This window comes from Lissotriton vulgaris, chromosome 9 (genome assembly GCF_964263255.1).
Source record: "Lissotriton vulgaris chromosome 9, aLisVul1.2, whole genome shotgun sequence".
NCBI classification, from domain to species: Eukaryota; Metazoa; Chordata; class Amphibia; order Caudata; family Salamandridae; genus Lissotriton; species Lissotriton vulgaris.
This window is the reverse complement of record NC_141697.1, coordinates 1,178,333,721-1,178,351,344: the sequence shown is the minus strand read 5'-3', so window position 1 is coordinate 1,178,351,344 and position 17,624 is coordinate 1,178,333,721. Positions and strand designations below refer to the sequence as shown.

General features: G+C 43.9%; 1 protein-coding gene across 1 annotated transcript in view; it reads left to right on the top strand.

The window, feature by feature from the left end:
- The first annotated feature begins 777 nt into the window (after positions 1 to 777).
- LOC147692973 (protein SSUH2 homolog) overlaps positions 778 to 17,624 on the top strand; it is a 233,669-nt gene continuing 216,822 nt past the window's right edge. The window contains exon 1 of the mRNA XM_086939221.1: positions 778 to 1,053. Within this exon, the coding sequence (XP_086795347.1) occupies positions 1,046 to 1,053 (8 nt within the window). The 5' untranslated portion in view covers positions 778 to 1,045. The remainder of the gene's footprint in view (positions 1,054 to 17,624) is intronic.

Sequence of the window (17,624 nt, the reverse complement as noted above, 5' to 3'; positions counted from 1 at the left end):
CACAGGAGCCTCACTGTGTGATTCATCGCGGCGAGAGAAGACCTCAGAGTAATGTTATTACCGGTAAGTAATCACAGCATTACTTATGTAGGAGTGCAACCGCCTTCGAAGCAGAAAGAGAAAGAATGCTGCGAGTCTGCCCTGCCCATCCCTCTGGGCATCTCGAGAGCTGCCTTGGCCAGCATCCTTGCGTTCCTGGAATGCCAAGCCTTAACCTACGGTGGAAGGGGTGAATGAATGGGAGTAAAACGTACCGATCGTTTGTTCTTGTGTTTTGAGTATCTGCCATTTAGTGCAGTATTATACCTCTATGTGTACTTTGTACACTTTTGTAACATACCCACGTCACTTTCTTTCCTCTTGTAACGTATTGTTTGCTACCTCTTGTATTTTGTTTGCTCTTGATACATGCGCAATTGTCACTATTGCCTTATGTAACGTAACGTTTGCTCTTGTAACATGCTGACTTGTCATTTTCCCTCATGTTTCTCTACTGTTCCTTTTGTGAAGCGCCCCGACACCTTCGGGTAAAGCCCGCGCTATATAAAAACGCATAAATAAATAAATAAATAAATAAACATAATAGTGCAAGTCCAAGAATGCACCGCGTCGTGGGGCTTAATACCAGGACTGATAGAAGAACTACTTAGTTATAACATGAGGTCTCTTCCGCAGCTGTGCGCCTGACAAGCCCCAAAGTACCCTACAGAGTTAGGGATCGGATAGGCTTTGTCGGGGGTCTGTGGGGCGTCTGCTGCGGGGAGAGAGTTGATTCTTCCGGATTTGCACAGAGTGAATGAAATACGAGTGTTCTCCAGGGAGGTGAAGGGTGGACTCCAGTGTTTGCCTCAGGCAGAGGGGGGTTCCTTCTACGGACGTGGGGGAGGGAGGGCCGGCTTCCTGGCTCCTCCCTGAGGGAGGGCGCGGCGCCAGGGCTCTCTCTTCTGCAGCTCGGAGGAGGGAGAAACAGACAAACAAGCAGCGGGTCAGGAAAGAAGGGACTGTCTGGAACCGAGGAACCAGGATCTGAGGAGCAGCCGGAGCCATGGAAGGGTAGGAGATACAACCACCCGCCACCCTACACGCCCGCCCGTGCACTGCTCTCGCCTAAATGCACGCCCCCCCCCCCCCAGTCCCCCCTCGAAAAATTTCCCCCACCTCCTCCCGGAGTTTAGAAAAAATGCCATCACGGGTGGCATCCCGCGTGGTTACTGCCCCCCCCCCCCATCCCCCACACCGGCTAAGTTCATTTGCTTTGCCCCCTATACTCCTGCCGCGTGGGCGCTGCCTTTAAGCCCACCCGAGACGAAGGCAATTGTGGAATGCACAGGAAAGACCACAACGCGGAGAGAGGGTGTGGGACTCGGAGCACTGATTTGACTGTGGACGCCCTTTTTGGACAGGAAGGGATGGGTGGGAATGTCGGCGTGTGAAACTAGGAAATTGGAGGTTCTTGGAAGGAGGGTGTGAGACTGAGAAGGAGAGAAAGAAACACTAAAAGAAGGATGTGGACCGTAAAAGAGGGCGTGAGAGATTGAAAGGAGGGGTGTGTCTGGGAAGGACAGTGCTCTCAAGTTTCCCGGAGTCGGTGCGTGAGTTGCTCTTCCCTGCTTTGCATTCTGGGATATGTAGTCCTTGTTTTATGATGGCATAAGCAGGACGACAAATTCCAGTAAGCCAAGTTAAAAAATGGACCGGCTAAACTTGAGAACTCGGCAAAATGCGGTGTGAGGCTGTGATGTGGGTTTGACTTAATGCTAATGCCCTTTTCATCTTAGTCCATAAACAGGCCATGTTGCCCTGTCTCAAGGCTGTTCTGCTCTCTAGCGCACGATTAGTCTCACCCCTGCTAATATGTCCATATGTATCCCACGTGTCTTCTCATCATTAAAATGGCCCCATTGTAAGGGAAAAACTGTAGAAGGGGCAATGATTTTTAATTGTTTATTGGACTCCCATAAAATGTGAATTGTCCTTTTTATTTAGAGTGTTTTAATTAATTGTAGGTCCTGAGGGCGTCACCTTCTTTTAATATGTACTGTATTTTAAATATTTATTATGTAGTAGAAATTGATGTTTTCACTATTTGATCTTGTTTGCGTTTCGTATTGTTTAAAAGGCTGTGGTCTAACTAAACAAAGTTTCTCTCTCTCCTTGTAAGGTGAGATGCTTCTGTAAAACAGAACACCTAATGTGCATGACTCTATCCCTCGATAAACGGAAAATAGTAATTATTTCAAAAATAAACTGCCCGTCTCCGATTGGCGAACAGGAAAGTTTGTTATCCTCCTCTTTTGGAGCTTTCTCAGGCTTTGCACCAAAGTCCCGACATTTTCTAGTTGTCTGTCCCCTTGAGACTGACGTCACCAGTCCCTTTAAGTGTTTGCTGAAATGCGACCTCTTTGAAAAATACCAACATTACCATTCCAGTACATCTTCCTGTTGATCTTGGTACATAAATGTTAGAAGAGAAAGTCTGTTACTGGATTTTGGTTTATGAAATGTTGCTTAATCTCTCAGCTCGCTGGTCGTGTTTATTTGCTTCTTAAAGTGTAAAATCTACAGCTTTGTTGAAGCAGTTACATTGAGTGGCGCAAGGGTAATTACAATTCAGAATATGCGCTTGAGTTTAGGTAATGTTTAAACCTCCCCTCTTTCCCCAGTGAGTGTTCCAAATGCTTTTATTTAGTGTATCAAACATGTTAAACTCCACGGCTTTCCTCCTGTAACCACACCACTGTAATATGTTCTACTAATTGTAACTCCTACTGCTATTTACATCAGATGTGTCTGGGAGGTACCATAATGTCCTCTGGGTCCTTGTTTCAACTAATATAAAACTTCCCTAACAAGCATTTTACAATGCAATGGTCTCTGCATTAATAAAGGTAGAGCTATTGGCATTGCTTATGACTTTTTTTTTTTAATCCTAAATAAATAGCATTGTCATTTACAATGCCAAAAGCTTAATCGCTCGCATATGCATCACCTATTGCATTTACACCCACATACAGAGCCACCCACACAGTCATTCAAATAGAGCCACCTACACAGAGCCACCCTCACACAGGCAGAGCCACCCTCACACAGGCAGAGCCACCCTCACACAGGCAGAGCCACCCTCACACAGGCAGAGCCACCCACACACAGGCAGAGCCACCCTCACACAGGCAGAGCCACCCACAAAAAAATAAATGGTATTGCCATTTACAATGGCAATAGGTGAGCATTAGAGAGTAGTAGAGTATTCGCGGACACAGAGCCACACACACAGAAAGCCACAGAGCCACACACACACGCACAGAGCCACACGCACAGAGCCACACACACACGCACAGAGCCACACACACACACACGAACAGAGCCACACACACACGCACAGAGCCGCACAGAGCCACACACACACGCACAGAGCCACACACACACGCACAGAGCCACACACACACGCACAGAGCCACACACACACACGCACAGAGCCACACACACACACGCACAGAGCCACACACACACACGCACAGAGCCACACACACACACGCACAGAGCCACACACGCACAGAGCCACACACACACACGCACAGAGCCACACACACACACGCACAGAGCCACACACACACGCACAGAGCCACACACACACACACGCACAGAGCCACACACACACACACGCACAGAGCCACACACACACACACGCACAGAGCCACACACACACGCACAGAGCCACGCACAGAGCCACACACACACACACGCACAGAGCCACACACACACGCACAGAGCCACACACACACAGAGCCCCCCCCCACACACACACAGCTCTCTGCCCAGTAACGCCCTAGGGAACAGAGGCACGAAAAACCAGATCACAAGCAGGGAACCGAGGCACACCTTCACAAGCAGGGAACCGAGGCACACCTTCACAAGCAGGGAACCGAGGCACAAGCATCACAAGCAGGGAACAGAGGCACAAGCATCACAAGCAGGGAACAGAGGCACAAACAGGTAACAGAGGCACAAGCAGGGAACAATAATATTTGTGTGCTCAGATGGCTGAAAGACAGAGTAGGCCCTACCAAGATTTTATCCGGTGACCGCCAGATTATGGACAGGTCTTGGCAGCAGTGGCTGCTGAGCCAGCGTGTCATAAATGAACGCCAAGACACTACATCTCAAAGAGTATACCACAGGATCAAACCTTATTCAAGCAACACAAATTTCAACCAAACTCTATGAAAGAGACTCTGATATTAATAAGGAATGCAACACCTTCAAAACAAAGGTCTAAAGCACATGCCGTCAGTTCTGCTTAAAGTTACCTGGTTTTCATGGATAGTTGCACATTTCTCCTGGAAGAATCTGCTTCCTTGCCCCCTGTGCTTTGTCGTTTCTCCGTTGTGTTATTGTTTTGTTCCACCTCTCTTCTTGGTTTCTATTCCCTCCTTCATGTCTAGTCCCCCTCTCATTCTCACACTCCCTCCTTGCTCCAGCATCTCACCAAAGACACACTGTATAGAGATGAAACTAATAGTGCCCATTTTCTGACGTCTTTCCTCCCACCTCACTCTTAATTTGTGTCTCACTCTTTCTCAGTGCTGTTCTGTCTCCAAACATTTCCAGATGGCGCTACAACTTCCCATACTTTGTTGTAATTTCCTCTCCTCCGACGTGTATCTTTCTTACCCTTCCCAAGTGCCTGTCTTTTCCTCCTCCCTCCCAGTATGGCCCATACCTCTTCTTTCCAGTATCATGCACTCTTTTTCTTAAAACAAGGGAAGGTGGTAAGAGACTCTACGCCAGAGAGGAGCTAAAGAGTCCTGCGGATGGCGATCCTTAATCCCCACAGACCAACACTTGCCAAATCCAGGCCATTTTCCTCTGCTTGCTGGTATGGCACAGTGTACTAAAATGCGTAGTGTCACGTGTAATGCTTGGCTTTTGGCATGCCGACAGTGCCCGGGTACATGTGGACTATCGGTGTATGTGGGGTGCGTATCAGGAAATGCTTTTTCTTTTTCATTGGGTTGTTGCTGGGTGGCAGACGCAGGTTCCCGGTCGTTACAAGTCTAATAAAACAAAAGCTGACAGTGTTTCCTCCCATCTTTTACCACTGATGAGCCTGTTATCAGGGGATATTTCACCGAATGTTCGTTATGACCGTGGAAAGAAGTTTGTCTAGGTGATCCTAATAGAAGGGGTGACACTTAATGGCAGACACTGGAAACAAGAAAGACTGGGGACGAAAGAACACTAGTTGCAGCATTAGCCCCAATACAACTTTAATGCAGGTCGGTATTGAATTTATTTAATTCAACGAACACAAGAAAGAAGTAAAAAAAACGAACGAAAGAAGGGGAAAGAATAAATGCAAAGTGAGGCTTGAATACTATATAAAAATATCAATTGGAAATATTTATTTCCAGAATACGAAAAGGAATTACCCAAGACATCCCTTACAAGCCTATGCCACTGCAAAAAAAAATACAAAAACATCATTTAGAATCTTTTTTACATTAATGGAAAATAAAAGGTTGTGATAACATTATCACTTTAATTGTACATCTTATTAATGGTTATATTGCATGAAGGCGAACACGCGCTCCAGTTAATTTTAGGGCTTTATTTGATTTTTTATTGAGTTAGAATGACTACTCTTCTTCTCATTGGGTGTGGCATTCACTTGCGAACATGAACAAAAATGTGCTTGACACACTTTAGCACAATTTAGAATAACTGGCATCTCGCCTTCATCATCTGTTATTCCCGGCGTTCGCCTTCCCGATGTGGTAAACTTTTGGAGGCGGATGCACAGCCACATACCAGCGGAGGGAAGTCTTCGAGGCGCTCGACGGTGGTCCACTCCGAGGAACGGATGCGGATTTCATGTAGTTTTGTGCTGCAGGTTGACCCTCCTGCCCAAGTGTAAATATTCGTCAAGAAAGTGTTTCTCTCGTCTTTTCAGTGCGTTTTAGGGACAAACGGTAAGAGTACACGTCCATGGGCCCTTAGTTGGCGCTTTGAAGTCGCCGAAATCAGCACATAGCGCTACCTGTAATAACACACACATAAATGGGAAAGCTGAAGGGCGAATCCCAGAAAGGTGCTGTATTTGTCGCACTGACGACCAAAACACAGGGAGCAGAATACAAAGTGTCCCTCCACGTTCCCTCCTCCTCTGCTGTTGTCGCCTTCACGCGTGTGTGCCTCTTGCTCCGCTCTTCACCCACTGGATGGAGGTGAGGTTGGGGGTCCTGGGGGGTTGCAGTGCGGTTCATGAAGGAGAGAGCGGTTGGGGGGGATGGGCAGGGCAGCCGGCTGGCGGGGGTTTGCTGGGGCTGTCAGTTTGGAAGGGGGGCTCAAGGAGGGAGGGTTTTTTGATTGTTACCTGTAAATTGTTACCTGTAAGTGAAAGGCTACCCAAATAGAGGACATATAATTCTTTTTAGCTATATTTCTGACCCCCGACGTCCATCTTGTTTGATCCCGCCCCCCACACTCGCTGATCTCGCCCCCGCCCCCCACTACTCCGGATCAGCGTTCCCTTACTTTTTGTTTATTCACTTCGGGCACTGTTAAGAAGGGATGTGCAGCGCTTACTGCAGGCCCCGCCCAGCCTCCAAATTGAAATTATCATTTAGGGAGAGAGACGCACTGTCCAGACACAATCACGGACTTCCGTCTGGGCCGGCAGCGAGGCCGGTGGTGCATGAAAGCCTTCCCCCAATGTACACCCAGCTTCGCTCCCATCAGCCCCAGCGGACACGTCTTGCACCATTATAGAGCGGCGAGTTGTTAGGCCCCGAGGCTAGTCCTGTGCCGGCAGCAGCAACAACATCTTCGCCCATAACTTATTCATTACAACTTTAAAGTGATTCCGCCGTCTCTTAAGAAGCCCTGGACATAACCCTGACTGAAGAAACTGCATACCAGGCCGGCTGTCGTTTCCTAGCAATTAAAGCGAACTTTACACCCGTTATCATTGCGCTAATGATGACGTGAAAGGGATTCTGTCAGAGCCAAACCCGAAAAGGAGCAGAAAACAAGGAGACGACAAACTTGAAAAAACGGCACAATCAGGGTCAGAAGAAACCTTGCCTCCAGTGGCAGCGAGGCTGTTCCGGGCAACAATGGCGGCCGCAAACACCTGCAAATTTCGGATTCGGGGGCGTGTTTTTGGCGTTCTGAGTGACGGATGACGTCACAGGTGGAAAGAACGCAAAAAACACACCCCCAAATCCGAAAGAGACGGGGCTTGATTGGAGTGATCCCCTCTCCTTCAATGGCTGGCCTCCGTTTTGGAAGCCAGCCAACGGAGGAGAGATGGAGGAGAGAGGCGGGTTCAAGCCCCGTCTCAAAAACATTAAATCTCCAACCAAATACTGCGCAAGCACAGCCTTTAGGTCCTCGACCTAATAAACTGAGGGAAGGGTTGAGATCATGGGAAGGGTAACTGGGAAGGAGGAAGCTTGGGTCTGGCAATGGAAATGAGCATGTTTAGGAGGAATTATGGATTTGAGGGTGTGCAGGAAGGGGTGTGTTTGAGGAAAATGCCTTTGACTCTAGTAGGAAGGTGTCCCTTTAATAAATGAGTGGTTCGCTAATTGGTAGCACTTTAGTTGTGAAAATGGGAGGCAATCTGTTTGAGTGAAACCTGGGAGGTTGTGTGTGGGGTTTGAGACTGAAAATTGGAGCCAGTGTCCTTTATAAGATATGCGGGGCAGGTGTAGGTGTGAATGGAAATTGTAGCCCCCACTAGCCTGTTCACCACTGATAAATGTAGGCACAGTGAGAGCTGGAGGGCGCTCCTTCTCTGCGAACGCTCCCATCCTTTGGAACTCTTTGTCTTTGTTCATAAGGTGCATTCAGAATCACTGGGCTTTCAGAAGGGCCGTGAAGACCTGGTTATTTTCTGTCTAACCTCTGTTCTTCTACCAATCTTCCTTTTTTCCGAAGCTAGAGCTGGCACGACCATTGCTGGGGCAGCCATGCGCTTTATTAACACTCTAACTTAACAGTGGGTTGCCAAATATTGGCCAGCATCGCTAGTGGGATATGAGATGAAGCGCTGCACTAATAATACAGAACTTTCTTAATTAGGTCTGGCATGATAGCGCTGTTGTTTCCACACGTTATGTGATCAGAGAGCTTTTTTTAACCTGTTGCGTGGATTTGACGGCCATCGCAAGCATTACCTCCGTAGTGCTGCGCACGTTGGTTGGCCAACTCAACCCCGTCCACTCCGCTAAACGGCCAAATTTCGGCCGCCGCGGTTAACAAGGTAATCACCACTGAGAGGTGCTTTGGCTCAGCCCACTTGTTGATACCTTGAGCACAGCATTTGATTGGGCGGGAGTTGTGTGCTTCCACTACAAGAGATGCTTGTATTGCAGTTTTTTCTATTGGTTGGTTATGGTGACAAAGTAATTATGTAGGCTATAGGCCCGGTTTTGTGTCTTATTAGAAGCTATCCTAAAGGCATTAATGCTGACATTTATTGTGAAAAGCATATGTTAAAAGTACCACTCATTTAGGGATGGCAGGGTAAAGGCAGGTATTAAGTTTTATGATACCTCAAGGGCTAATGTTTTGGCATGGATTATCACCCTGACAAACCCTGAGGGATTTTCCTTCTGAATGTTTTTTTTATTTTTTATTTTTTTAGGTGGGGTTGCGTACTGTTTTCCTAATTTTAGGCATATTGTTAAATTTATGACTGTGTGCCTGGTGGCTGCCTTATAGGATAGCTTATGCTCAACACAGGCATTAGCTGTAGATGGGGACAACCCTGTGATTAAGATTATAAGCATGATTGGTTCGTTGTGAAATGTTATGTTGTCCATGGTCTGATCTGTTATTATGGAAAACTACGACAAAAGTAGTAAGTGTAACTCATTTATTATCACTAGCATGTATTAGCCCTTTCGCTGCGCCCGTCGGCCGTTGCGAGCTCTACCTTGGTATTGCTGCACACATCCGTTGGCCGATGCGGCCCTACCCACTCGATCAAAGCACCGCAGAGGAATTCGCACCGCGGTTACAGGTAATTGGCCTTTAATTTTGTATTTGTATCACACAGAATTTAAGGCTGTATACTGGCATGGGAGCTCATAGATTAACATAGTAGACAAGGCTGTTGTTTACCCCCTCTAACAGAGCCTAGTTGTAGAAGATTTGCCATGTGAGGATCCTTGCAAGCCTTTTTCTTAGGAGGTGCAATGTAATTTTCACTGTGATAATGCATGCTGGGCCCTCTTGAGAGGGTTTGTGTGTTTTGCGAACAGTAGCTCTGTTCATTTTTATTTTTTTATTTTTTTTGTATTCTATGACTGTATGCCTGGTGGTTGTATTTGGGAATGCTTACACTAACTACAGTAGGCCTGTACTGTTTTTAGTGACCAGGCAATTGTAAATGCTGTAGGTCTGATTGGTTTATTGGGAAATGTTAAACAGAAAATGTTGTCGGAGGCCATACGGCTCTGATACTCCAAAGAGTCTTGTTCGCGCTATATAAAACCTTCAAAATAAATAGTTCTGATCTGCTTAGTATGCTCTATGCAGTAGGTCTGAAGTGCAAAAAAAAACTCAGCTGCGCCACACGGAGCTCCGCAAGCGGCGGAGTGCGTTAGATAAATGCCGTTCTCGGTGATTTTCAGTGCCAGGTGCTTGTCCGCACTGTGCAATCATCGCAAATGGCACCATGCACAGCGCATGCCTTTCGGCCGCTCGAGCTGATTTTATTTGAGAGGCAGCTTTCCCAACGCGAACTGTCATGAGCATACTTGACCACTTGCAATGAGAAATCTGACCACCCGCGTTGAGAAATCTCGCCAGGAGGAGGATTTTCCTCGCTCGCCAACTTGCGTTGGCTATAGCGAGAGAGGGGGAGGGGGGGGAAACCTCAGCTGTGCTGATTTGAGTTTTTCTGAACTCCACGAGCTTTGTGTAACGCGGAGTGCAGAAAACTCTGCAAGCAGAGCGGAGTTCACCGCCCAGACTTGCATGATACTCTTAAACTCAATCCTATTTCAAGATGGTTACGATGTTTACTAAACGCCCATCTTGAAATACTATTGTGCATTGTAAATAATTGTTTTTATTTTAAGCACATACCCACCACTTTTATGCAGAAGCATTTTTCTTTATTTTTAGTTTTGTTCTTTAAATAAATTGTGCATATGCTTGTCAAGATAGTGGGTCTTATTATGGATGGGTAAGTGGGTGCAATGAATGGATGCATGAGTGCACTTATGATGACTTTGAGTTTCTGAAGAGCCACGGTCATTCATAAGCCAGACAGACCGATTGGAATTGCCAATGCTCACTAAAAATGTAGATTGTTAAAGGATTGTGGAAAGGTGAAAATAAAACTTACTTTTAGCTAGTAAGTCCATAATTTCTGGTCTTCCAGTCCTGCTCCTAGGACAGGGTTCAGTTTTTGCCTCAGTGAAGGTGCCTTTTCAGGTCTCCTAGAGATGAGACCTACTAAAGAGTCATAATGTAAAAAAGCTAGATAAATTTGATAGAAGACATGGGGCCTTATCACGAGTACGGCAGTCCACAGGACCGCTATACTCGCAGTGGTGGGCCGACCGCCACTACCACTGTGGGTCCGACCGCAGTATTAGGAGTGTGGTGGTTGGACTTCCGCTAGGATCCTGCGGTGGTTGTGCATCAGAAAGGGTTAGGAATATGCTGGTGGTGCCGCCGAGCACATTCGGACTTTCATTTCCACTGTCCTTTACATGTTGTGTCCCTCCCCTCCCCACACCTGGAATTGCAACCCCCTGTTCCTGCGCGGCATGGCATGCACAACATGGTGCATGCCACACTGTGCAGGAACATGCTGCAGGTGCTGTCACGGCGGCGGTCTGCTGTTACGGCTCTCCTATGAGTATTAAATAGCTGCTGTCGTGAGACAGCCTCAGCACCGCCCGCCATGGATTATAGTCGCAATCTGGTGGGTGGGCGCACAATGGGCTTTGCGGTCCTCTTGTCAGCGCAGCAGTGGCGGGCCGACAGGAGGACCGTCAAACTCGTATTAGGCCTATGTAGTACATTTTTGTGATTGCATATGGCCTACATTTATTGTCTTGGTCACTTCATTGTATCTGAGTTTTTCATACATGATTGCTCTTTCCTCACAGTCCTGTTTTTTTGATGTGAGGTTCACTCTTCAGAAATATTTGAAATGCATGCCTCCATAAGCTTCCACCATTTTTCCCCGTACATGCGTGGCCTAAGACTGTAAATTCAGAAGCTTGTATATAAATGTTTACTTGTTCAATTTTGTTTTTGAAGACATATCTTTTGTTGATTCATTCATTTCAGGCCAATCGAAATTGGACACACTTTGTACTCATAATTTCACAGAATGCTGAATCGGAGTGGTTTTGTTTTCTTTAATAGTAGATTTTAACCCAGATTTTGAAAATGGCCACTGACACCTAGCAACGCGAGCATTTGGTGTTGCTTGGGGGTTGTAGGCTTGGTGTGGGGAGGCGTCGATCATGGTTTTTCAGACCGAATAATTATCTATTTGCTGTCTTTAAAAAAAATCACCATGCGCCTCTATTTATGCTTCTGGGTATGGAATAACTACTGAATTGAGTGTTTGTTTCTTTCAGCTCCATAAAGAGCCAAGCACCATTTTTCGTCCAATCATAATCCGCCGTCCATTTGCATGGTTTCTAATGGTGACCAGCCTTTCTCGTCCAGTTATCACAGGCCTTGTAAAATACACTCCCGAAGCCTGTCTCTGACCTGACCGTGTACGGACAGCCCTTCTCAGATGCAGGGCCTCGGTTTCGTGATGTGGTTGTTGTAAACCTACACCGTCCTGCGTGTGGTTCGTTTGTGAACAGTTGTTGCCGACATGTCCGTCCGCTCCCAGGCCTGACTTGTTGGCAGCTAGCTTCTTTATAAGCTTCGGGGGGCCAGTGAGGGTTTCTGATCTCCAGTTACGTCAATTTCATTTTGTTCCTCGCTTGGAGCTTTGTCAACGTGCAACATATACTTTCAAACCCACGCTCTTGGTTGGCATGTAACCAGTGTAGAAAAAAAAGTGAATGATTTTGTTTGTGAGGGGCCAAAAGTAATCGTCTTTGTGAATGGTAAATAATAAAGTGGTTGTGAACATTGAGCAATAAATGGTACAAAGCAAGTGTGCTCATGTCTTCTGTTTTAGACACAATGTCCTCCATCCATCGAGGTGTTTACAATACAGCCACTGAATCGTAGATGAGGGCAAAGGTGTGTTCAGTTGAATAATCCCAAGTGAGCGAGGACTACAACTCCCAGAATGCATTTTGCTGTTGGGGAAAAAAATACAGGCCAGTGTTCTTAGTAAAAATGTATTACTTTAGTAGCAGAGTAAAACACATTGACACCACTACATATCTAAGAAAGCTCCATCAAATTATCGGTCTACTTTTCGAATTGTGTAGACTTTAGTTCCAGCTAGAAACATCAGTAATTCCACAGCAAAGTTCTACCAACAACTTTTTTTTATTAAACTTATTCTGTGTGCTCATGTTGGATGGGAAAAACATGATCCATGTGTGTTCTGAGACGCTGCATTCATTTTAGTTGTGTATGCAGTCTACTGCGTGCATTGGAAATTTAAATGTGCAGGTACTTGTTTTTCTACTGAGAAGTGTAGGCACGGTCCTTTCGTAAGAATTTGGGACACTCTTTTATAAATTAAGGAAGTGCAGATGCTCAGTACCTATTCATTGGAAGCACCAATAAAATTAGTTGGTAGCAGTAGTGCTGGAGATGAAACATGGTGGTGCTGAAAGCATGTTTTTAAGATCCAACATGAGAACAGCTTTTACATTCTGAGAGAGGACTGGGGTAGCTTCTCTAAGTAATACCCACTTGTCCCTATGGTTTTGTTTAAACTTGAATCCTGAGGGAACATCCTGAATGGTGTGCATGAATCGATACATAAGACCATTAGTACTGCAAACAATGCAAGCTGGGTGGCCTTTTAATTCTTGGATTTTATGACGGAGGCTCAAAAGGGATCTGTGGCTTTATACATCAACTGAACCGGTGTTTCTGAGATGTCCTGAACTTTAGATTTTCAGTAGACCTAAATTTGATTTCGAGGTAATTCCTCGGGTATGAAAAGGTCTTCGCCCTCTCCGGCAGATTTAGAAAAAAACATCAATGAATGAACAGCAGGCAAATATTGGGTTCACTTAGTGATGTTTGTTAGGCTGCTTGGGATGGAAACATCTATAAATGAGAGTTGTTAATTCAGTAGATACTTCTCATTGACATTGAACTTACAGAACAGTTTCTGTGGGAATTGGTGTCACAAGTAGTGAGGGACTGATATTGTTAGATTTAAGTTATAGGTTAGTTCAATTGATTTCTTTATTGTCCACATGTGGCCAATGGGGCAAACTGGCAGTGGGTGTTATCGTGAAATGGTGCAGGCAGATGTCTTAATTAGCAAAGGTTTTGTACTTACTATCTTTTGTGGTAAAATTTCTATTATGACCTCCTTTGAAGAAAGAAGTCGTGTTGAAGCCATTCAGTATTGAAAGTGAAGTCCATATTGTGAATCTGTGTTTCGGTCAAAGAAGTGTGTGCATAAAAAAGAAACGCGGGGAAGCGGGGTTGTTCCTCAAGGTGTAGAGTGGGTATTAAGATTTCATTTATTTTACTCTTTACTCTTTTGTAACACTTGTTCCTCAAGCTGATATTGAACGGTAGTATGATTACAAGGATCCACCTGTTAGGCAAGGTACCTGAGTTCGTTAATCAGTAAATAAACCTGAATTTGATTTAACCAGAAGGACAAAAGTGTTGGGTAGAAGACACCGGTAACATAAAATGATATAGGGGAAATGGCTTTATATTTTATTTGATTTACAGATTGCATGCTGTGGTACCTTTTGCCATGGAACTTTGCTATGATAGGTCATTATATTGCCATAGGGCAACTTCTTCCGGGCATGAAAGTCCATATGAGAAGATGTGGTCTTGGGTAGAGCTGCCTGCTTTTTAAGAGCCAATGTTGCCTGTGTGAAGTAATATAACAGTACTTGTTTGTCTGGGATACAGACAACTCAAAACGTACTCTGAGATGCTCGCCATTTGTCAGTGTTCATTGGCTTACTTGGACCATATCTTAATCGTATCAAATTAGTCGGTGAACTGGATGCTCATTCTTTTCTTACAGGTGTTGCCCTACACCACCCTCTGGTCTGTACAAGGGTAGGAAAGAAACATTTCATGTCTGAAAGGCCCACCTTTTACTTTATAGGTTTGTGCTGTCCTTGGCAAATGGTGGGCCAAAGACATTGGATTTTATAAAGGTATTAAAGTCGTTGTTGAAATATATTAAAGTGCTAACCCACCGGTAGCCTGCATATTTTGTCTGGATCTACACATCTTATGAGGTGCTCCAATTTACCTTGAAGGTAACCTTTATCATATACACTTCTGTTATCTCTCTGATTCTCCTACCTTTGGAGCTGCAGTGAAGTTAGATTTTACAACTATAGGTTGTCGTGCTTTTGCTTCATGGTTCTTGGTTGTGTAAAATGTGTCTGAGTTTGAAATCTAAGTGTGCCCTAAGCCCCACAAAGCTGAATGTGGCATACCCAGAGTTTAAATGGTGTGTTTTTTTGGTTGTTTTTTTTTTTTGCTGTCTTTTCTGAAACCGGATCCCTTGATGGGAGACCAGCAGGGAGAGTTATGCGTTCGGGTTTTGAGTTAATCCAACCACACCCTCCTCATGCTGACATGAAATTCTTAAAAAAAAAAAAAAAAAAAAAAAAGTTGCTGTCCAATTCATGGATTGTTAACGTGTTATGTATATATGCCTCGCCCTTTTCCAGTTATGGGAGAGTGGCTGTGAATCAAGAACTTCATTTTAAAGGGTATCAATGTGGTTTGAGAACATAAGAACAGACGGAGAGTCACTCTTCAAGCTGTAGAACAATCAGTATGCATGACTGACCAGGTCTGCCTCCTTATGATTCTGCTTTACGTCTCTGCGGCATGTGGCACTATTGACCATCAGACTGTTCGCCACATGTTGTCAATGTTCGTGGAGTGGACTTTCTACCAACCCTGGGATGGATTGGAAGGCATTATGAATTCTATTACTCGGTGCTGGTTTGCACTGTGTAGTTATAATTAGGTCAGCCGTCTATAACTTGTGTGCCCTCGATGTACTGCTTGTGACCTTACACGTTACATCACTCGTGACATGTTGAATGACATCACTGACCTCTCCGATGACATGATTGTTGACATCACTGATGACCTCTTCCAAGCTGCTGCCTATTCTGCATAGTCTGACTTTATGTGCACAAGCGAAATAGAAACCGTGCAGTACTGGAAACAAGTCTGATTCAGTATGGTAAGTTATATTGTGCACCTTTTAGCTACCAGTGAACTTTAAACAGCAAACAGTAATTCATTTTTAAACCAGGTAGAAACTTAGCGTAACCAGTGTGCATTGTAGATGTATGTTACAAAGAGGTTTTTGGTTACTTCAAAGTTCTTTTTCCAAAAAGTGCGAAAATCTAAAGCTTCTCCTTACAATACGTTATTCACCTGTGGATTGCTGTGCAACATTTACGTTCGAGATATATGTGTAGTGCATCAATCATTTCTATCTAAACTGAAGACTTCTAAAGAGAAGATCTACATTTTCATACATTCAGTGAAAAGTCTGACATGTTATAGATTGTTGTAAAATCTGTGTGTGACTCACTAACAAGAAGGTTCAAGTCACAATATAACTATAAGAATTGTTAAAATAGTGCACACCAGTCTGATAATTTCAGGAATGTGTATGGTACTTTTACGTATTACGGAGGGTTGTTCATATGGCTTGGTAGTTCTGCTTTATCCTTGGTTAATGTATAGATGTGAAGCCGTTCTCTTAAAATTCTATGTCTGCAGATTTAACAGGCATATATCAGTAAGATAAATAATGACCAGATACTGTTTTTCAAAGGTATCCACAGTTTAATAAGTTTCTGATCTCATTAATGTAGATAGAGTCCTCATGTTTATTACACAACAACATACCAGTAAAAGAGCATAATAGCTACTTAATGTGGGTGATTTCACAGATATGCTTCATATTCCTCTTGTTCTACTTGGTGGGAAAGGTTACACATATTAGTACTACATAGGTTATGGGAAATTGGACCTACTTGTACCCTGATGAATACTTTCCAGTAAGAAAAGCTTGTAGCAAATTCTCATCCATTGGAAGATGTCATCTAACATCTCATGAGTGATTTAAATGTGAGGTCATAAGCAGTGCATGGCTGGGGCACAAACAGCAATTAGCTCAGCAAACTATAACTAGTGAATTTCAGTGTTCTATTCGTTTTTTAAATGTTACCTGTATTATTTTAATACTGAACTATAAACTTTTTATGTGTGTGTGTGTGTATGTATGTATGTATGTATGTATGTATGTGTGTATATATATATATATATATATATATATATATATATATATATGTTTGTCCCTGGTGAAATGACTTGCTTTAGTGAGAGCAGTGCAGACCTAATGGTCGCAGAATGTTTAGTATGTTGTGCCTCGGGGACTAAAGATTGTTCTTTTCCAGTTAGGTTTAGTGCACTCCAGGGGCACACATCACTAGTCTTTGAAAGTATTGTGAAATACTGGAAAAGCCCATTTTTCTATTGAGTAAATCCAGTGTAAAATGTAAAGGTTTTTCCTATCTAGTAATGCCATATTAATAGTCCAAGGGAGTACATAACAATATATCTGCTTGATAAGTATTGTGCAAATGGCAGTCCTTGGTTACAAAGTGTCTCTTTACAAACATCCACATTTATTTCCACTTTACCAGCCATTTTTCTGGCACTTTCTCAATGGTATTCTTATTCCAGAAGTCTTTTTTTTGGTGCTGATTTTGTCCCTGAAGACCTACATTTCTCCTCCTTTATTTTTAATTGAAGTTCTGATGTTAAAGTTAATCTTTGTGCAAGTCAAATATAAAACAAATGACCTGCCCAGTGTTTTAATGGCAGAGTTTTGGGAGAGTTATTCACTTCCAGCTGGGCCCAAAACAAAGGCCAGCTTTAAAGGGCCGTCAGCTGTATGTTCCCGAATCATCCTGACTGGGAGCAATTTGGAGCCTAACACCAAGAAGCCAATGTAGTGAAGAGAAACAAAGGCACATAGTTCATCACTTCACAAGTACTTAAGTCAAGTGTATCTGTATGAGTAACTGTACTAATGACGTTTTAAATAACACTAATTTGTTTAATTTCTTTGATAGCATTACTGAATCAATCAAATTGTCTTTATTCAAAATTCCAAAGAACGATCATAAGATACACATGAAAAAAACAAGCAACATTTAAATGCACATATTAAAATATAAATAACAATGGCATATTTAAAAATGAAACCGTTCCTTGTGCAAATTGCAGCTATAGGGGTAACAGACCAAGGAATCGAGTTCCAAGTGCGTCATGTCTTGTAAGTTACAAACGACCACATTTTTAAATGACAACGTATTTTGTTGTTTTACATTGAATAAAGTGACAGTGCAAGAATTCTGATCCCAGAGGCATCAACAAGGTGCCATATGATTAAAAATTACAAGCAGCAATATACATTTAAA